Source organism: Megalobrama amblycephala, linkage group LG13, assembly GCF_018812025.1.
Source record: "Megalobrama amblycephala isolate DHTTF-2021 linkage group LG13, ASM1881202v1, whole genome shotgun sequence".
Classification (NCBI taxonomy): Eukaryota; Metazoa; Chordata; class Actinopteri; order Cypriniformes; family Xenocyprididae; genus Megalobrama; species Megalobrama amblycephala.
The window spans coordinates 28,178,418-28,200,864 of NC_063056.1; the positions used below are offsets into that span (position 1 = coordinate 28,178,418).

Below are 22,447 nucleotides of genomic sequence, written 5' to 3' on the forward strand. Positions count from 1 at the left end.
CAGTGGAGGAAGGTCCAAGCTTATCAGAATTAATGGACAGAGTGTAGTGTTAGGATCTTTGCCACTCTCCACATACACATCTTTTTATTACAAGATATTTTACAGCCCTTGTGGCTTTTTCTTATTAAGCATGCTGAAATAGCTTTGTGTTTGAACAGCTGTGAACCACAATTTTACTTCTCCTGAGGACACTCAACACTTGCAAAAATATGAGTTCACCCCTCTCCTGTCTTTCGTCCTGGACACTGACACCGGCTTGTAAATCGGTAAATCTCTGTGAATAAAGTTTTATTCTGGGCTTTAAGTGATTGGCCACCTCAGGCTGGTCTTCACATACCAGGGCTGAGCTCATATGTGTGTGTGCTTTGGGCCATTCTCAGCAATGAGTCAGATGATACATGATCATGGTTGAATAGTGAATCCTTTAATTGCAGGTTTAATCTTTAAGGAAGGCTAAGAGCAACTTGTACCTGCTCTACAAATAACAACTCAGAGACTCACACTGCGGTACTGCGGTACAATCTCAGGAATCTTTTATAGTTTAGTTTTGAACATAAATGGTATTAATTAAGAATCTGAAGCAGGCTCTTTTGGAGTTTGAATTGTGTTGACCTGGAATATGTGAATAAGAAAATAACCAATGAATAAATCCTTTATACTAGAACTCTATATACTCCCATCACATCCAAAAGACATAAACAAGTGTGATGGTCCATTTGAGTTAAATATTCAATATTTGCTCCAATAAAACCTTATTTAAAAATTAACATTTAACATAAACATTGTATTTCACCTAAATTAAAAGCAGGGTTCTGTTTAGAAAGAAATGTCAGGATTAGTTTTTAATTCTCTTAAGCAAGAGGATTAAGATATCAAAACAATAATCATGAAATTCCAGCGTTCTTTGAACTAAGTCTCCATTCCATCCCATTTGAAATGAGAAAATATCCATTGACCATCTGAATGGTGTTAGTTTACTTGTACTAGTACTTTGTATATGAAGTGCTTGAAATGCAAAGAAAAGACAAATTTGTAATAAAATGAATGGTCCATTGCTGTCTGGTCCATTGAATAGTAACTGTATGAAACTCATTTTCTTACAAAAACATTCAATTGTTTTCAGTAAATGGAAAAATATGTGTTTAAAGTAGAGTTATGATAAGGAGAATAAGAAAATTAGCTCTTAAAGTAATTGAAGTGTATATGTCAAACTGTTCACGTTGTTCATAAACTGGAACATATTAAGGAAACGAATGCCATTTAACAGTCTTCTGGGAGGTCCCCAAAATACAGTGAAAAGCAGCAACTGTGAAAAGTTTTTCATCTTTCGTTGTGCAACTGTGAGAAAGGTTTCAGTGTCATGGCACACATATTGATGCTTTGCAAGCCCTATAGTATTTTTATGAGAATTAAAGTCAGAAAGTATGAAAGGAATTTTAACACACTATACTCTGAAATAAATATGCCCCTGCATATCAATATTTCTCTTTAACACCATGCACAGTATATTCTTAGTGTTCAGTGAATTAAATCACTGTGGCTGAGACTGGACAGTCAGAGAAATCTGAGACAGAGAAAAACATTCTGTCCTTTGTATAAATTTTGGCACTACCAAATACTTTATTACAAAGCAAAAGTATGAATTTATGCCTTATACGTGTTTGGATAGAAACATTTAGGATACACTAAAAAAAAATCATGCCATAGTTTATTAACTTTTTTGTATCTATTTATTTATTTTTTTTTCATATAATTATATTTGTTCATTGTGAAAACAATTACATTTATTCAGTTAAAAATTATGAATATGGTTAAAATATTGCCAGCTGTGGAACAAGCAATATTTAATTAGTTGAAATGTATGAGATTGAAACAAATTGGATTTATTGGGGATAAATATAAACCTGGCTATTGTGCATTTAAAATGCATTCAGTTTACAGAAAGCTTACCCGTTTCTTACAGGTTTTATTTATGCATGACTGACAAATATGCACCACATTAAGTTTATTCATTTGTTTATGTTAAATCTGGATCCAAATGGATGGAAATTTTATATGCAATTCAAATGAATACATTTTAAATTTAGGCCTATGGATGTTGCAAAAACTATGTAAACATGGACTAGATGGACAACTTTGGCCACTGTTTTTTCAGCCTCAAATTTAAGAGGCTGTGTCAAGTTAAAAACAGAAAAAAATTAAAATTCGTCCCTGCATTCTTTTCCATTCAGTTGCGCTTCATCTAGTAGAAGGGTCAGGGAGCACAAGTGATTTCTTTTTTTAAATTGGCTCCACTAATATAAACCACAGAATTAATCAAGCTTTAGCTTGTGTAAGTTCATCTAGTCATATTTCAAACATTATTTCATTATTACTCCTTTTTTATTCCAACAAGGGATCAGTTTCTGCTTGCTAAATTCTTGATGTTTGGAAGCAAGACTAGTCCAATGCCATCTGTTGGTAGTAATCCACTTGTCAAGCATGTGTTTTATACTAAGAAGACCAGAGATTAATTTCACGGTGATTCTGTGCATCCCAAGAGAGTGTTAAACGCCCTGCTTAGCTCTTAAGTTCAGAGATTTACTGCGGTGCAGATCATCAGTCTAGCATCCATGCAAACTACGATAACAAACATGAACACGTGTGAACTACGCATGCAACATGAGGGGACCTCACGATGGATCTCTAGGTACATAATTCTAAACCATTATGTCTGAGTGATGTTTCAAAATGAAAGTTCTGTCATTATTTACCCATCCTCATTTTAAAGCTAAATGCATTTCGAACACAAAAGAAGTTATGGTCACAATTTAGTTTAGGGTCCAATTCTCACTATTAACTATGACTTTTGCCTCAATGAACTCCTAATTACTGCTTATTAATAGTTAGTAAGGTAGGTGTTAAGTTTAGGTATTGGTAGGATTAAGGGATGTAGAATATGGTCATGCAATATAAAATAAGGCATTAATATGTACTTGATAAGTACTAATCAGCCAATATCCTAGTAATAAGCATGCTAATAAGCAACTAGTTAATAGTGAGAATTGGACCCTAAGTGTTGCAGAAGTTATTTATAATTAGTCTTTTCCATACAAGAAAAGTGAATGGAGGTCATGGCTGGTGGTCAGTTTCAGTCTGACCACCAGACAAATCTATTATATGGTTTTAGACTTAATGAGTCACAAAGACTACTTTTATGATGATTTTTATGGTGCTGTTTTTGCCCTTATTGGAGTTTGATCAAAGTCCCTTTAAAAGGCACAATATGTAAGATTTTTAGATTAAAATATTCAAAAAACACTAAAACAATGTTATATTTTGTGTACTTTTGTACTTACACCAATTATCCCAAATGTTTCCAAGAATGTTTAAATCCAGAGAAATAAGCAATTTTGACATGGACCGTGTCCGTGTGTGTCGCCTATCAATTACGACATACCCGCGTTACTCTCGGTTTCTGGTTTTATTTTGTAGATGTGAAGACAACACCTCCCACGATTCCACAAAATCAAAGCATCATCAAGCTACACCTTTGTTTTAAATAATCGGTGAAAATTTACATATTGTGGCTTTTAAGGCAAGTAATTTCACTCGGCAGCCATCTTTGAAACGCCTCTCTTAGCTGCAGTGACACGATTTTACCAATTAGCATTTGATGCTTTTATTGAGAAGGTGGGACTATTCTGCCATTTTGTGCATTGCACTTTCTCCCATTCATAAGTAATATGAGTGCAGCATTTTTTGCATATCTAAAGTCTTTGGTTTGACTAGAAGGGGCCATATGGAAGAGAGCAGCTCAGACATTCTGTTAAACTTCTCTTTTTGTTTTCCACAGAAGAAAGAAAGTCATATGTTTGGTAAAACATGATGGTGAGTAAATAATGATAGAATTTTTCAATTCATTTTGGGTTAACTATCCCTTTATGTGCTTTCCAGCTGAGGACTCTGGCTTTCTGGTTTATGGCACTCTGGGGGTTTCCTGTTGTGCTAAAGGTCAATACACAGCTGACGCTTGAGAACGAGGGAGGGATAAATCAAAGTATGGTTATGAAGGGTAATCAAGGAAGGGAAGCAGGAAGAGCTCCTTTACTACGGCTGCCATGATCGGTATTTGACAGCTAAAGTGGCTTGAGTGGGTATCCTCATAAGAAAATGAATTACACAGGAAACATTACAGCACCTGCTCTTACAGTAGTGCTTTTACATTTTGACTTTGTAACAAATCTCTCCTTATATTTCTCCAAGTGAAATTCATGTGAGAAATCACAGGTGTCTCGTCCACCATTACTCTAGCACATAAGGGAATTATTTTATTTATATAAAATAAAAAAATATTTCGACTTCCTTTCAAAGATATAGTGAGGGATATTAATCAGCTAAATATCATATAAAGTCCAAAATAATTTATTTAATAATAAAACACACCTTAAAAGTGGCCCATAATCCTTGCACATTGGCAGTAGTTGAGAGCTCGCCTGAGTTTATCCGGGGGAAAAAAAATCACTCATCTGAAAGAAAGAAAACAGAGGAAAAACGTTGATTCAAGCCATATCTCATCTAGAAAGGTTTCAATCATAAAAGCAACATTTTATTTTTTGTATCTGGGAAAATGTAACCCTTGTGATCCTCCACTTCATGAGCACACTTTATAAAAAAGATAGAATATGCATATATGCATCCCATCACTGTTAAATATCACTTCTAAATCACGAAACACTGATTAAACATGCGCTTTTCTCGCGCAGAAGGTGTTACACTGGGCTTTTCAATTGTGTAAAGCCAATTCAGATGTTACTATCTACACCATGCTTGAGTGAAAAATAACATGGAAAACTGTCTTGGCTGAGAGTTTGCATTTCCATGAATCTAAATTATTCAGCATAATACATTTTGAGTGATATTAAACTTTGCTGACATAAAAACCACACATATGTGTATGTGGGCTCAAACAGAACATTCTGTATCTTAAAAATCTCTGAATATATGTGAATAAAAAGCACAAAAATAATCAGACATCCATTTTTACAGATAATAATATACTCTGTTGTAATTCTGGATATGACATTTGAACCTACAGTTATTCAAGATATTTGACGTATGTAAAAGTACTCTAACTATTTTAATAATGTATTTTGTGTGGCACTGGTTGCTAAAGATGCTATTACAACACCAATTCGCATTAAAAGGTATGAAATGGATCATATCAGACAAGTCAATCAGCAAAAAAAGGAGCATATCAGGTTCAGAGAGGGAGAAGAGGGGTTAAACAAACTCCACAAACCCAACACATTATAATACACCACATAACGTTTCAGACACAAACCATGTGGAACTCAAAAAATGATGGATCTGCCATGAAGAGAAGAATGTTCCTCAGGCTTGCGCACGCTTTTCTGTCTACTTATGTTTCTCTTGGCAAAGCTCAGCATGGCCATCTTGTTTTTCACAAGGAGCCTCTGTCCACGCATATATGTTTGAACTTTATGAGCACAGTAGACAAAAGTGGCAGAAGCACATTTCACCGACTGGAAGACCCTCCATCCTCTGTCAGTTCTAACTTTGGCATGCTGAATGAAACTAAACATATCCGCAGTCACAGAACTGGAGCCTTGAAAGGCTCTGAGGCCGCTTAGCTCATGACTTCAGAGTGAACTTGACGGCTGGAAATATATTCCAAACTTACAATCTCTCTGCTCACCTACCTATTGTAGATAATGGGGAAATTTCAATGGCTCAAGTCAAGTGTTTCAGTTGTCATGCACAGACAAACCAGCAGTGTTAATCTTATCATTGACAAAAAAAGTGTTTAACAAACTTTTAGGAAACCTAAAATTTTAGGACAATGGAACCGGAAGTGCTAAAATGCTAACTTGTTTCTGGCCAACAAAAATACGTCAGCCCTGCAGCACTCTATAGGGCACTCTTTATAATTTTATTTCAGGAGCTTGTGATTTTTGTATAAAAAGTATGACTAAAACAAAAAACGTCTCAGGTTGCATATGCCAGCCTAAGGTATAGAAATGGCATTGACGCTATAGGGAACCAATACCTACTATGCCATACTGAGGGAATACCTGCCTCACTAGCCTATGAATTTGTACAAACATAGTGGGTATGGCATAAATTAACTCTACAAATTACTCAGACTGAATCAACACCATGGCCGCATCCCATGTGACTCATATGGTGGCGCTACTCGCTAAGCCAACACTCCCCGAAAGATCCCCAAGCTTCTATGCTCTACAGCAAGGGATGTCCCGGCTGTTACACCAGAGCTCCAAGGGGAAAATATTCAACATAGCCTCAGCTACATCAGGCATATCATACCAGAATTTTGACAAGGTTCTTAGGTAGCGGCCTACCAAAGGGAGCATTTACAACTATAACCTTTGGTACTACCACACCGCAGGGGAGCTTCTACTCCATTTTAATGACCCTAGAGTAATTAGGGAAGAACAGCTCGTACCCTGACTTGAGTAAAGGCACTTCTCCAGGACTCACTACAGTTAATGGCTTACTATAGAATGCTACAATGACAACAAGGGACACCATTGGCAATCCACTTCCACTCATCAGTTGTAACACTGATCATCTGGAGAGACCATCATCACCCAAGGGGAGCATACGTCCTTTCTTCAAGACCCAACAACAGTTTTGGAAGGGAGGTAAGCCCAAGGAAGCCACAGGGGAGCTTAGACCCTACGTAAAGACCCAGATGACCTGGGAAAGAGCAGATCATACCCTGCCTGGAGTGAAGGCACTCTATCTAAGACCCGCTATAGCACTCGAGAGCTGAACATGCATGGATCTTTGGCAAGGCAGGAGCCTTCAAAGAGGATGCAGCACAAGGGGAGAGATAGCTCGCAAGCTGACATGAAAGCAACAGAGGTAGCAGGATATGTCCAAAAAGGGGGAAAACTCCTGTCAGACTCCTCACTATGCAACACCTACAATCCCAGCGATCAATGCAGACTTTCGCCTATAATCCCTCAAGAGAGAGTCAAGCATGGGTGGAGCTTTCCACAGTGAACGCATCACAATGAATGCATTCAGCTTCCTCAAGAGCTGAACGTGCTCTGTACAAAAACTAGATTCATATCCCTAGAAAGAATGAAGCAATAACAGAGCCTCCTACTGCGAATACAGTGCCTCCAGCTCCCTTGAGAGTCAAATGCTTTGTGTAAACACTAGAGTGTAAACACTAGATTCTTATCCCTTAGGAGAAAATCAAGCAAGAACAGAGCTTATCGTGAATGCAATGTAATGAGCTCATCCAGCTCCCTCGAGAGTTGAACAAGCTCCAATAGACTCTTAACTTACACATGCATTCAAACAAGTAGCTCTTGAAGACAAAAAAGCTGATGACGTGTAACTTTGGTGCACTTTTATACTCCGTGTGTGACAGAGTGCTGTCTGCCAATGATTACTGCTATTTGTTTACACATGCTTCAGACACCGGTCACGCTGATGCCGTTCCCCATAGCCAATACCAAGACGCAGCGTAAAGGGAACTGTGTAGAAATGAACACCGCAAACCAGCCAGATGAAATGATGAAGCAGACTTCTCACATTCCAGTGTTTCTCCAAAAGCAGATAACTTGTTTTTCCCTTTGGTCCAACTGATACAGTACATCAGTATGGCCGCTGTTCTGGGAGAAAGCAGAAAAAACACTTTCATTATGGTGCATGGCAGGCTCATAAAAATGCACTGTTGCTGTAAGTAAAACATCTTACCCCATGAAGCATATACCAAGCACAGAAATCACTCCTGAGGGCAGCATTGAAAGGTTTGGAAAAGGACTAATCAGTGCCTGAGTGGGTGTTGTAGAAAATACCCCAAAAGAATTAAAAGCCTTTAAACATTCTTAGTTGAGTCCTAAAACTCCCCATCTCCATTTAAAGATAGTCAGGCAGTGCTTAAATATAAAATAAAACCTCACTTCTAAAAAAAAAAAAAAGAAAAAGAAAAAAAGAATAAAAATATTTTTCAAGTTCCAGCGCAGAGAGAAGCAGGGTTTTTTAGACGTAATTTATTGTATTTCATCAAGCGTACAGAGGATTTGAGCTGTAAACTGCACTTTCCTTGCATTTATTTTCTATTTTACAGCCATTACAAACACATTTGTGTGATTTGTAATCTCTGCAGGCTGCCGTGAGGACATTTCAGCTGAACTTATTCATGATGCTCTTGGAAGATGGTTTCAGGGCAAAGGTTAAATCAACATGGCACTATGCCAACCCATCTTGAGGAAAAACTGCACATCTGATTAAGTGAGTTACATCTCAGTAGAGGAAGTGATGAAATGAAAACTTGAAAATGATCAAGGATAATCTAAATGATACGCAATTAGAATTATTAATATTGTTGGAATAAGGTATCCAAATAAAGTGTGATAAGTAAGGATGTGATAAATACCTTTTTCATGCTCCCTGCCAATCACCTCTTTAAAAGACACCTCAGAAATCCACAACAAAGTCCTGTTTAAGCTCCCATTTACCTAAATGGGGAATGAACAAATCAATGAAACCAACCATAAATGTTATCAAATTATGCCACACATATGTATTTTTCTGGCTGTTCCACCAATTCACATGCACATTCAAGTTTAAACAAATGGGCGATGCCTCTATAAAAAATGAGATCTTGTAACTACAACCTACAGGCGCCATACTGAGTGTTATGATTTCTCCCATTCATATCATCATGTCTCTGCCCAAACTGTTCATCAAACACCTTAAAATTGTATCTGTCAGCTTTATCATTACAAATTACCAGTATAAAGTCCATAACTCCCATCAATTAACCATCCCATTATAACATATCCAGTAATGATGAAACTCTTTTAAAGAAAGTTTTCTTGTGGTGCTGATGAAGTGCTGATGTCCCCTCTCTGTCTCGGGCTGGTTTCAGGCATAACTCAGCAACACAAACTCATCTGAAATGAGGCAACATTAAGAGGGCAATTTGGCAATTCATTTCAGATGGCGGAGTGACCGCAATTATTTGTTTTTGGATGCATATCGAGGACGTACATTTTAAAAAAGGATGTGTGAGAGCAAATGTTCCGCCAGTATATGACTGATATATGCCTTGTGGATTTCCTTTACACTCACTCAGAGCTTTTCCTCAATGGATAATGACAAGCATATGTCCTAAAGATCCTTCAAACTGTGTGAACACACACACAAGAATCGGTTTAAATTATGAATAGGCCGCATGATCAAACATACTAAAGCACCATCACAAATGAACAGCAAAAACTTCCTGTTAGGCTTCAAAAAGTAAATTTGAAAGTTCATACATTTTATTGACAATTTACTATAAGCTTCAATGCCAAATTTACTGAGGCCATTTTGTAAATCATTTGAACACTTTATGGCCTGCATTAAGGGTTTTCATATTATTTCTGATCTGGCCACTACAGTCGAACAATTTTGCCAAACTCTATAAAGAAAAGAAACAACCAAGCCAACGCTTGAGGATAAAGCAGACACAATTGTACATTATACTCAATTCTTGTTTTTTACGCCATACATAATGGAGCCCTGAGAGTTTCCAGCAAATATTTGTTCTAAAAATCCATCTGCATGTACTCACCCACACCCAAAATGGATGACTTGTTTTGGGCCCTAATCTACATTAACAAAACTGTTCAGCCAAAAAATTAGCTCATTGGTCTCACTGCAAAAGATGATATAAGCAGCCAGTTAGCTACTGCTTACATTACAAATGACCACAAACAGCAAAGTGGGGCGTGCAATGTTGATGGAGATGAAACGGTGTTGGAAACGGTCCATGATGGAATGAACGGCAAAAGGAAAACCTCCAGTTTCCATTTAAGGTCCATTTCCGTTCAGATATGTTTGGGATGTCTGTGCGTTTCTGGCTGCTACTGAGCTGAGCAACTGTAGTTGTAAAAAGCAAGGTCATTCACTTTTTCACACAATTGTGACTGCATATTTCAGCTACATTATATTTTGCATCTAATTGCAATAGAATTTAAATTAAAGACAAATGCTGAGGACAGACAGTCAAGGTTGCACACTCACTGTTACTCACGTACTGTATTCCTCAGAGATTTCTATGAATCACTGTTGCGCACCGTTATGTAATGAACATATTTCAAACGTAATGTGTACTGTAATGAGCATATTTCATGGACCATGCTGGTGAATGTTGTAATGAAAACATATGTGACCTTCTGCACTCTGACATTCTGCCTTGGTCAAAAGGAATCGGCAATGTCGCTGGGTAATCACCATTAATAAAAAATAATAGCTGCAAATTGCAAATTTCCTGCCAAGCTAGCCACCCCCTTGAGAAGTACTTGTGTCTGTAAATGTGTGATTTTTCTCTACTTAAGTCTGAAAAATCTGACATTTTTATTCATTATTGATTTTTACTTTAAGAAAATTTTGAAACCACTTAAAAATATTAGGAGACTGTTGATTATTCACCTTATTTTGCAACACCGAAGCAAGCTATATTCTGTAAATGTGCAAAAAATACATGGTTTAGGTGAGAGTTTGCTTCTATAAAAACATTCTGTTTCTCTCGAAATAACCATGTCATTGTCTTACAATATAAATTATTTCCTACAAAAGTTATATAATAATTTAATCCTGACTCACTGCTTTTCATTTATTGGTAAAGCACGTAATTAAAAAAAAATGTAACAGAAAATAATTATATTTTTCAAACAAATTTGCTGAAAAATCTTTAAAAAAATGACAAAAAATAAGAAAGTGTGAAGCTGCAAATTAGTGAAGTGGAATATATCCAAGATGATGAGCAGATGTTTTAAGATTTTGTTCTGGTGGTGGCACCTGGAGCAGATATATGAAGTGTTCCCACAATGAAGAGTGAACAAAGAGGAGAATGCTTTGAATTTAAAAGAGTCACTAAATTAGCAGTGAGCCATTGTTAGCGGGGCCACAGGTTAGTCCCAGGGCTCCAGTTAGAAGGGGCGGTGGTGGATTTTACAAGCCTAGGCCGAAGAGCCGCAGTGGGATTGCCCTCACCAGCTGCCTGCTTTACAAGGCAAACTTCAAAGATAACGCCTTGACTTACCCCCCTCCAGTCCCTGCCACACCACCAACTACACGCCTTCTTTGGGTTACACAGTGTGAGTAAAGCAACATGTCTCATGGTTCACTTGTAATGACTTATTCTGAGTGACACACTCCAGTGTGTGAGGAAAATGCCTGTTCACTAATGGGGTTTTAGGGAAACCTGTCACACATGATAATGGCAGGACCCATATTTCCCCACAGACCCCCAAATATGATGACTCCTTTGAAAAAGACCCCCTTCCTAATATATACTGTAAAGGAAGCTATACATTGTCATGCATAAAGACCAATTTGTACTGTGTGAGAAAAAAGCCTGATAATATAAAAACATGTTGTTTGCCAAATTAAATAATTGGCTTTTATATTAATACTATACTGAAGCCAAATCAAAGTATTAAAATATAATCTGGAAAATATTGACTTTGTATTAACTAATCTATTTTTTTTTTTTTTTACTCACTATTACAGTAATGTTAGAAGTATAAAAAAGGAAAACTTGTTTAATCCGACTCAAATTTAATTTGTATAGTGCTTTTCACAATATTGTTCCTGAGCAGTTATAAAGTACATAATACAACATTTTTTCCTTTCAAATTATAATACACAATATTATTTTTTTCTTCATTATATTATATTATATTATTATATTATGATGATTCAGGTTCTATAGGGTAAGATCTGTCAAAAAAGCTCTGATGGGCACAGAATTCCAGAAGTTTCTAAACGGTTCACTTTTTCCATTTCAAAACCCCACTGACCTGCTTTGCCGTCTGAATTCTTTGGCTTCCGAGGAACGGGACGATTACGGCATGGAATTTCAGTGAAGACTGACTTCATTTCTGCTCCTGAAATAGAGGGGTTGGAAGTCAGAGGCAAGGCCACAGAAAGGCAATTACCAGTCAGCAGTGGAGAGATGAGTTAGATGCCAAATTATTTCTACCATTTCTACTGGGGGTTGAGCTTATGTGACCTACTCTAAATAGCATTGCCCCATTTCAGAGAAACCACCCCAGTCTATACATCTAAATGATGAGATCACAATTCATTACTAATTAGACCTCTGGCGTGACACGTAAAGTGATATGCATGTTAAAATGAGACCGCTGATAGGGTCTCTCCTTTTGTGGTCTCTCTCCCTCCACCCCTAAATCCATCTCCTCTTACACTAAATGAGCCAGCTGCGGAGGCCCTGTCCTGTCAGGCGTGGTTGCTGCCTGCTGGCCTGTCCCCAACTATGGCTAGACAGCAGAGTCCCCCGATAGTTGACTGGACGTACGTCCGGCAGACATCCATAACGACCGTCTGCAGTTCTGAGCAAAGGATTAGCGATGGATTTTGACAGTTTCCCAACCCATGCCAGAAGAGTTCAACTACACAGGGCACAAGAATAAGGGCACTTAATGCTAAGATGACGTTTTACCACAGATGTTCCAGAGAAAGTAATGATAATCAGATGTAGGGAAAAACAAACTACCGATCTGTTCTGATTTATTGACATCTAGTTTCAGCATACACAGCATTAATGCAATGGGCTTTTGCAAGTTTGTAAGTTTTCATACTTAAGTCTGTTAGTATTTTATCTAAATGAGTCATTCTTGTTATGCAGAACTTTTCTGCAAATATCCTCACTCATATCTTAATAAACTGGATGACATCCTAAACTTGAAACAAATCATATAGCTTTCTTTCTATTATCACAATATACCAATTAATTGAAAATAGTGATGCATTTTTAATTGTAATTTAATGAAAATGGGGGGAAGAAAATCTTTTCTTAATAAAATTGTGTATTAAGAAATATTCAAGATTTTCTTTTTTCTAACCAAAATGTTTAAAATAAAATGTGTTTTCTTCAGAATATTGTTCAAATTAGTTATTTTATAGGTTTTGTTTTTATAAAAGTCCTTAATATCACACAAATCACATTCCTCATTAACATTTAGATATTTAAATCAAATAAAATGGCAATAATAAAAAAGAACTTGCTACGTTAGCTGATTGCCTTAAAAGTCCATAGATATTGTCATCAGTTCATACTGCCATGAAGCCTATGGATTTTATGAATCATCTTATATTTTGAGGTCATCTGGTTTGATATAATTACAGAAGTCAGTTTCAAAAGATTCTTTAAAAAAAAAAAAAAAATTTAACTTTCAGTTGAAACTCATTTAAGTTAATGTTCAATCCCTTACTGAGCAATTGCTAACTTTAGTACTTTATTTCCAGCATGTTAAATTCCATCATATTAATTAAGAATAACGCAAGCGTAAAGGTCAAAATGTACAACAGGAATGACCAGAACCCCAAATGTAAGTGCATTAGGATCCTATAATGGTTGAAAAATGTTTAGATCAATAACATAACATTTTTGGCAACGTTTGACAAGAATGGCAAATGAAAATGTCAGTGTACCCCTAACTGTCATCCAGCTTTTCAAACAATCAATCCACCTATCGCCTCCACTCAACCATTATGAGCGTCATTATGTGCTTACAGTGAAAACTCTCCCTAGCCCAGGGCACTTCCTGTTTAATCAGCACTAGAGCTGCTAGTGGACAATCTCCATGCGCAAGAACCAATATTATGAATGATGAAGATTATTACTATTATTAAGAATGTTGCATAATATCCTGTGATATTACCCCTCAGCAACTGTGCAATCATTTGTCAGGCCTCCTGTGACTGTGGTGCCAAAGGCAAAACGATCTGGGCTAACGTCCACAGCCTGAACGCTGTATTTAGGTCCAGATTGTATTGATTCATGAGCATCTGGCTCTGACGGTTCCCGTTTTTGACAAACAGTGAGAGAGCGTAGACAAAAAATGGAGAGTTAATGGACTGAATTGAAAATTCAGTGTGAAAGGAATAAAAAAATGTAATACACTGAAAGAAACGAACCAATCTATCACACTGACTAATCTTCTGTGGAAGCACTTCAGGGTCACGTTTTTAAAAAAAATACTAATGTGGAGTGAAAGAGACAGAGGGAGAAAGAGAGAGCGAGAAAGGTCCTTGTTTTCTCTCATTCCTCCCACTTGCTCACTGGATTTCACATCTATGGTGGTTGAAGGGAGAGCGAACCCCAGCCACACCCCCTCACTATAAATCCAAGGCATAAGGAAACGCTCAGCTGAAATCACACGTGGAACTGAAGGATCTGGAGCTCACAAACCCATTCACACACACACACAGACATATGCGCGAACATACAGAGTCTGGGAGGCGGCTTGCCATGCTCTTAGCCGAAATAACTGATGACAGTGGAGAGAAGAGCATTTCTTATGAATGAGTGAGTCAGAAGTGACTCAGTCAGGCATCGCTGGATTGGTTGGATCCTTCAAGCAAAACTGGTTACAAGAGCTTGGATTCAAACGACACCATAGTGTGTCCTGGGGCCAGTTGAGTACGATTAGAAGTAAGGACTGAGTTCATTCTTTTGTTTGTGTAGACTAGGAATACTCTGCGCTCTGGTGCGAGGTTGAAAACCAAGGTCCAGGGGTCCTGTAAGGTGCTGAGCATGTCTTTTGCAATGGTGCGACCAACCCCAGGTCATTTCTTGTGCTCTGAGATCGGAATGCATTCCGAGGATGACGACAACGGCAGCGAGGGTTCCGGTTCCGAAGACAAGTCCTTCCGTATGGGCAGCCACAACTACGGTGCCTTTAAGTTGGGTGCTCGCAAAAAGAGGTATAGTTGCCGACCGGTGGCAGTTCCTACTGAGATCCGTCCACAGATCGTTGAGGTACGGCAACGGAACGCCGCAAATGCCCGAGAGCGGGATCGCACGAACAGTGTGAACACGGCGTTCACCGCTCTGAGGACGCTGATACCCACCGAACCAGCCGACAGGAAGCTGTCCAAGATTGAGACGTTGCGGTTGGCCTCCAGCTACATCTCGCACCTGGGGAACGTCTTGTTGGTTGGAGAGGAGTGTGGAGATGGCCAGCCCTGTCTCAGGAGCTCTGGAGCCTTGTATCATCACCACCACAATCTCCCGAAGAGCTCCACACCCAGCCCGGACTCAGAAAACTCACAGCCCAGACAGATCTGCACCTTCTGCCTCAGTAACCAGAGACGGCTGGTGAGTAGCTTGATGGAACATAGCTGTCAAAATGTATGAGTTTCCTCTATTTGCAGTCTTTTAGCCTTGTATCGTTTTAAAAGTATAATTTTTTTCAGTTCCACTTTCTGATCATTTAATTTCTCCACTCTACAAGTGTTGCTGATACTGCTTTAAAAACACCTTTGTTCTTATCCAAGCACATTGTTGATTTTGTGAAGTTGCACCAGAATAACCATTCAAAATGTATGAGCAGTTAGTTAGAGGTCAGATCTCATCTTAACATTTATAGAACAGTCAAAACCTGGAAATTTGGTGTTTAATAATAAGTTGTTATTATTTTGTGGCGGGTTCGGGGTAAGAGGTTAGTGTATTTTATTCATTCATGCCATTCAGAACATTATCTGAGATTTAAAGAGATAGTTCACCCAAAAATGTAAATAATTTACTTTCTCATGTAAACTTGTATGACTTTCTTCCGTGAAACAGATATTTTGAAGAATATTTCATCTGTTTTGTATGCAAACAATAAAAGTGTTGTCCGAAACAACATTGGACCCAATTGACTTTTTTTTGCATGGACAAAATTTTTTTTTCAAAACATCATCTTTTGTGTTCTACAAAAGGACGAATGTCATGGAAAAGTCAGTCAAGTTTGGAACGAAATGAGGGAGAGTAAATGATGAAAGAATGTTCATTTATGGGTGAACTATCTCTTTAAAGTGCTGTTTATCATAATTTTATAGTGACTGATACAATGAAATGTTCTGAGTGTGCAATTGACAGATAAGCAGATATTTATGCATAGTTTTTGAGCTTACATTAGCATAATTTCTTGATGTCATCAGATCATAAATACAGATCATTTTGGCACTAAAACTTGGCAAAACCTTTAATATGCTTGGTCTGACTTCAACCACATTAATTAACATTTACCGCATTCTAAACGAAAGTGTTTACATGACCCACTGTGATGAAAACAAATGATTCATTTGGCTCTAGACAAAACATTCACAGAGAGGTACACAAAAATGACATGAACACACTTCACAGGCTGCTATGCGTCTGCTGTGTTTGTGCAGTGCACTAGAAACATCTGGTCTATTCCCCTGACAACCTGAACGTCTTCCTGCACAGTTCATGTATGTCCTGAGTTCCACCAAAGCCTTCAACACCCTCATTATCATTACGAGGACTAATCCTGAACAGACTCTTTAAACACTACAGTTTAATGAAAACACTCTAGATTCATCCTTTCAACTAGTATTTCATATGCTGTTACTGAAATAATATGGTCGTATGTGATGGGCCATAGAATATTATTTATTTATTAATAAAAATTTCATCGTCTGCAACCAATTAATGAGAGCTGATGAACTCAAACTTACAATTTGTCAGTGTTTAATGGCAAACATTTAAAAGACTTTGTTTTATCAGCTGAAAGCACTTATTTTTCTGTTATGAGTTCAATTTAAGATTCATTTCATTCAAGATTAATTTTTTCATATATATACACCTACTGTCCCACAGGTATGGCTCAAGTACCCCGTCATAAACACCAAAACAGAAAATTAACTTACTGCAGTGAAAAAAATACTTTGAAACAATTTTCACTCAGAAATTGCTAAATTTCACAAATAATTACAAAGAAATGGCAAGCAACACATCAAACAATAAATTTTGAAATAGAAAGTCTAAAAAAGTATTTTCTTCTAAAAATTTTTTTACATCATTAAAAAAACAAAAAGTGACTTGGAACGCTGCTCGTTCAAAAAACATTAAAGAACTGAAACTAACAGTTGTATAATTATCATTATCATTAATATTATTAAAATGATTCAAAGGATGTAATCCACACAGGCTGAGAAAACTTTCACTTTTTTTTGTTTTTAAAGCTCATTGTTTATATATTTACATTATGACAATAATTACATAATTACAATGTAATAACAATGTATATATGTAATAATAATGTAATATAACAATGTGTGTGTGTATATATATATATATATATATATATATATATATACACACACACACATACTATGACAGACCAAATTACAATGTAATAACAATGTATATATGTAATAATAATGTAATATAAGTGTATATATATATATATATATATATATATATATATATATATATATATATATATAATACACACACACACATTATGACAGACCTAATTACAATGTAATAACAATGTAATTTTCCCCAGGAGAAAATAAATAATAAAATAAATAATTATTTATATTGACATTATTTGATTATTTCTATTCTTTTAAACACTATACTATTTCTATTTTTCTGCCATTCAAAAAAATATGGACTACTGAGTGAGCAGATTTCTTGCTACTTATTCACATAAAGAAGGCACCAAGCACCAAACAAAGATGCCACAAACAAGTGCCAATGCAATGGCACCTCACCACACACACCCAGCAGTGCCTACTGATTAATATGTACCAGGTGGATCTGTGACCCGTGCCTAAAGATGACGTTAGGTAAGCGATCAGATTCCCTAAATGAGATCTATCTTCGAGATGGTCCTGATTACGGTTCAGACCTGTTGGTAATGACGGTCAGAGTTCAACTGCTCATCAGTGTCCTAATGTGTTTAAAAATCTAATGAGATAATTGTTTGTATGTGTCTGTAAAATGAATGGATGAACAAGATGTATAAAGACCCTTTAACCTACAAGATAGTCATTCTTTCATCACTTTGTTTTCTTTTCTTTCAGACCAAAGACAGAGAAAGAAAAACTGCGTTAAGGAGTTAATGATGAGGAGAAGAGAGAGTAAAAGAGCGTTCCCATTACATCTATCTGAAGAAGCGTGCCTGAGCAAACTGCACATTTAGTGTAAATTTCCTGTAAATAATGTTTAATTAATGCTTAACTTACTGGTGGACGGCATTATAACGGACAGCTACACTGCCTTTCTGCATTGCCATATTTAGAAGCCAAGAACTATGTGAATTTAATCATAACCTCTTTATTTTTGTTTTATACAGAGATTATATACTTTTATACAAACGTGAAAGGAACAAAAGACTTTTGACTAACTCTATGAGGATTGTAATTTAAAAACAGCAAAAGAAAAAGACACAAAAGAAAAGAGGAACTAGTTACAACAGCTAAATTTCAGCTAACCAAATTTCTTTCTAGATTTGTCTACAGACTACAGTGTATATATTTTATATGCACTACACTGAATTTTATCTACATATGCTGACGTCAAAAAAACAAGGCAAACATCAACATTAAGGAATTCTGAAAACCTGTAACATAATTGTTGTTATTATTATTTATTTATGCCAATTAAACATTAAAAACATTGTATATGGCAGTACTGCAAAATATTGTGAAATCAAACAGACTGTGAGAGGCCTAAAGGAGTAACAGACAGAAAGACTGAAAGATGAACAGGGAAGGGAGACCATAATAAGTCTGGTTCTGTAATAGTCTATATGAGATCTGCAGGTAGATTGCTGCTGGCAGACAGTGTCCTTGACTTTACCTCTGACCACAAGTTCTCACACACATTCACATACACACTTACACACACAGGCAAGTCTGGGACTTGCATATTAGGAACCTCCCTTACCAAAGGTCTAATGCAAATGCCTGTCCTGGGTCATCAGCATTACCTTGCCCTTGCCCTACAATTGTCTTTCAAAGACAAATAGATCACAATTAATTGCACTGAATTTCTAATCAACAACCCTAAGCATTTAACCTTCAGGCTACTTGAGCTGCTGTATTTATTAGTATTTATTAAACAAGAAACTGAAGCAACCAGTGATTGATTTTTTCAAAGGCCCACACCTGATATTGAACATGTGAAATTAAACCTATAAACTCAGGCCTTTACCTATTAGGTTTTCATTAGTAAATGGTCAATTCAATTTATTGACCATTTACTGTTAAATTACTGTTTTAACTATATTAGCTGTGAAAAACATTTGAATAAATAGGCAATGCTGTAAAACTAATGCACCCGTTAATATGAACAGCACTTAAGTTGCCGAAATTGATTAACAAATGAAGCATTAAATCCAATAGTGACTGAGTATCACCCCACAACAGTCCTCTGAGCAATTTATATCAGACTGATCAGTACAAGCAAAACTTCCAAAGCCAACAACTGCAGCTTTGCAGACTTACAGTATATGAAGTGAGATAATTGTAATAACTATTTTATGGGCAAAGCTGTCACAATACATGGAGTAAATTGTGTCAGTGAGACTCCTCCAAGCGCAATACCATTCAAAAGATTTTTACATTATTTTAAAATAATACTTGTATACATTAAATTGATCAAAAGTAACAGTAAAGACATTTATAATGCTACCAAATATTTCTATTTGAAATAAATGCTGTTCTTTTTAACTTTTGATCATCAAAGAATCCTGAAAAGGAAAATATTGATAATAATGAGAAATGTTGATTAAAGATGCTGAAAATTCAGCTTTGTCATCACATGAATAAATGACACTTTAAAATACATTAAAATAGAAAACAGCTATTTAAAATTGTAATAATATTTCACAGTGCTACTGTTTTTACTGTATTTTTGATCAAAATAAATTAGGGCTGCAACGATTAATCGCGATTAATCGTTTGCAAAATAAAAGTCTGTGTTTACGTAATATATATGTGTGTGTTCTGTGTATAATAATTATGTATATATAAATACACACACATACAGGTATAAAGTTTAGAAATATATGCATGTATTATAAATATATACATTTATATATATTTTATATTTCATATAAACATAAATATTTTATATATAAATCTAAAATTTTTCTTAAATATATACATGAATGTGTGTGTATTTATATATACATAATTATTATACACAGAACACACACATATATATTACGTAAACACAGACTTTTATTTTGCAAACGATTAATCGCGATTAATCGTTGCAACCCTAAAATAAATGCAGCCTTGGTGAGTATAAGAGACTTCTTTCAAAAACATTTTTAAAAATTGGTTACACTTTAGTTTAGCGTACAATTCTCACTATTAACTAGTTACATATTACTAGGATATTTGCTGTTTATTAGAACTTATAAAGCAGATATTAATGCCTTATTCTGCATGACCATATTCTACATCCCTTAATCCTACCCAATACCTAAACTTAACCACTACCTTACTAACTATTAAGCAGTAATTAGGAGTTTATTGAGGCGAAAGTCGTAATTAATAATTAGTTATTAGTGAGAATTGGACCCTGATCTAAAGTGTGACCAAAAAATCTTACAGACCTCAAACCTTTAATTGTAGTGTATATTCTGTAAACTTTACATGACAATTAATCCTACAAAGTGTATAAAACCTCTTATAAGTTTTATCAAAATTATCGAAAACACTGACAACTAAATGGATGTCAAAACTGTGATTTTCTGTAGTGAGTGAGACTATCCCAAGACTGTCAGCATTGTTCTCGGCCTCGTCTCAGTAAAGTCTCCCACACTCAGTGGATCCCTCTGTTCAGCTCAATATAGAGTCTGTGAACTGTAACCGGTCTAGTGCTCTCAGATCATTTAACTCACTCCTTCCCTCTCCATCTGCTTCTGTTATCCAACATCAACAGCGCTTCATCATCCCCTGTGGCTGGAGACGGCACAGTAGAGACTAGTTGCCATGGCAACAGAACTGGTCCACTAATACCATTTTTGCATGGAAATTGATCTAATAACTTGGTCCAAAAACTAAGGTTAAGCTGAATGGTACGAAAAAGGGAGATACTCTTTGGGACAGTGTCACAGTATGAGACAGAAGAGTAAAATGCCTCTTTAGCTCAAATGGTAACTAGCATAGCACATTGAAAACATTTGATTCCCAGACAATATACTGTACATTAAAATAAATTCAAGCAGCTTTGTATAAAAATGTCCCCTTAGAAAGTATTGTAAAAGTAATAAACACCAACCTGCACACTGGATGTCGTTGGATACTGATGCCAGAGAAAGAGTCAGACCTGTAATTAAAGACATCAGAAAAGTATTAGAAACTTTCCACTTGCGATGAACTCCACCAAAAATGCAAAAACCTGTATGACCTAAAACTGATCTGAATGATTTCATACTAAGTACAATACAAAGCCTTGAAAATTCTCTAAGTGGAATAATACGTGCCCTAAATATCCTAACCAGCAGCACCTGCATTCTGTGGAGGGACAGGGTTTGAATATCATCATGTCATTCCTTTGGTAATGGGTTTGGATTCACCATGTTTTATATGGTCCAACTAAAAAGCCATTAAGAATTCAAAGGATCCTGTAACACTTCACAATATGTGTCAATTAAAATACTTTGTCTGTTCGGTATTTGTTTGAGCTATTGGATTTCAAATGGATATGAAGTGCATAAAGATGTTCTTTTCTTCCATTCTGCAGTCTTTTTTGCATTAGATCTGTTTTGTTTTCTGTCAGAATGTTTATGTATCTGTCCATATCTCAGGCTTCTGGTAAAGCTTTCACAGATCCAGCAGGGAGTCTTGTGAATACCACAGGACAGGAAGCAGTAAAGCAACGATGGAATGACAGGTGTCCAAAGAGCCTGGCTGGTGTGCTCCAGCACTCTCTATCTACACACACACACACCTGTGGGAGAGAGAAAACTCCTTTTCTGTGACTTGAGTTTCTGCCAGCTCCCCTCTGTGTCAACATTTCTACAGTCAGAAAACACGATCCTGTCCACTTATACCTGTTTTCGGCTAAATGTTTCCTGCTGGAGAGGCTAATTTTGAGCTGCAATTGTTGAAAAGGGCCTGCTAATTTGCTCTCTCTTAATGCAGGGTTACGCAAAAAGGTAGAGCATGACTAATGTGGCAAGTTTTCGTCTGCCTTTCTGTTTTGAAATAAGCTGTCAAGTAATACCAAAATAATCATTTCCATGTTTGAGAAATACACACACATATACAAAATATACACTGGTCCACAAAGTGATGATTATAAACACTTTAAAGTACAGAAGAAACTATCAGAATGTCACTGCATTAGATACAAACCATGTTTAAGTGTGGTATGTTTTGTTTTCCCAACATATACAGAAGATTTGCATTAAATTGATCAAAAGTGATAATTAAGACTTTGTACATTGTAACAAAACATTTCCATTTCAAATAAATGTTAATCCTAAAAAAACTGTATCATGGTTTCCATAAAAATATGAAGCAGCACAACTGTTTTCAGCATTGATAATAAATGTTTCTTGAGTATCAAAGCAGCATATTAGAATGATTTCTGAAGAATATTGTGACACTGAAGACTGGAGTTATGGCTGCTAAA

The 22,447-nt window shown here is 36.3% G+C and overlaps 1 protein-coding gene and 1 long non-coding RNA gene across 2 annotated transcripts; one reads left to right on the forward strand and one right to left on the reverse strand.

The window, feature by feature from the left end:
• Positions 1-8,518: 8,518 nt before the first annotated feature.
• Positions 8,519-22,328, reverse strand: LOC125242869. Its single transcript, XR_007178929.1, has 3 exons — positions 21,089-22,328; positions 11,832-11,918; positions 8,519-9,906 (listed from the first exon to the last, which is right to left on the reverse strand). It is a non-coding gene; the product is annotated as an uncharacterized LOC125242869 (long non-coding RNA).
• scxb (scleraxis bHLH transcription factor b) lies at positions 13,741-19,422 on the forward strand. The gene is made up of 2 exons (XM_048151886.1): positions 13,741-15,154; positions 17,878-19,422. The coding sequence occupies exons 1-2, from the start codon at positions 14,591-14,593 to the stop codon at positions 17,914-17,916; spliced, it is 603 nt and encodes a 200-aa protein (XP_048007843.1). The 5' UTR covers positions 13,741-14,590; the 3' UTR covers positions 17,917-19,422.
• Positions 22,329-22,447: the final 119 nt, after the last annotated feature.

What these genes read in the sequence shown, in the direction of transcription:
- scxb (XM_048151886.1), top strand. Translation starts at nt 14,591, where the DNA reads ATGTCTTTTGCAATGGTGCGACCAACCCCAGGTCATTTCTTGTGCTCT. An exon ending in TCAGTAACCAGAGACGGCTG is followed by an intron (nt 15,155 to 17,877) that starts GTGAGTAGCTTG and finishes CTTTTCTTTCAG; the next exon opens with ACCAAAGACAGAGAAAGAAA.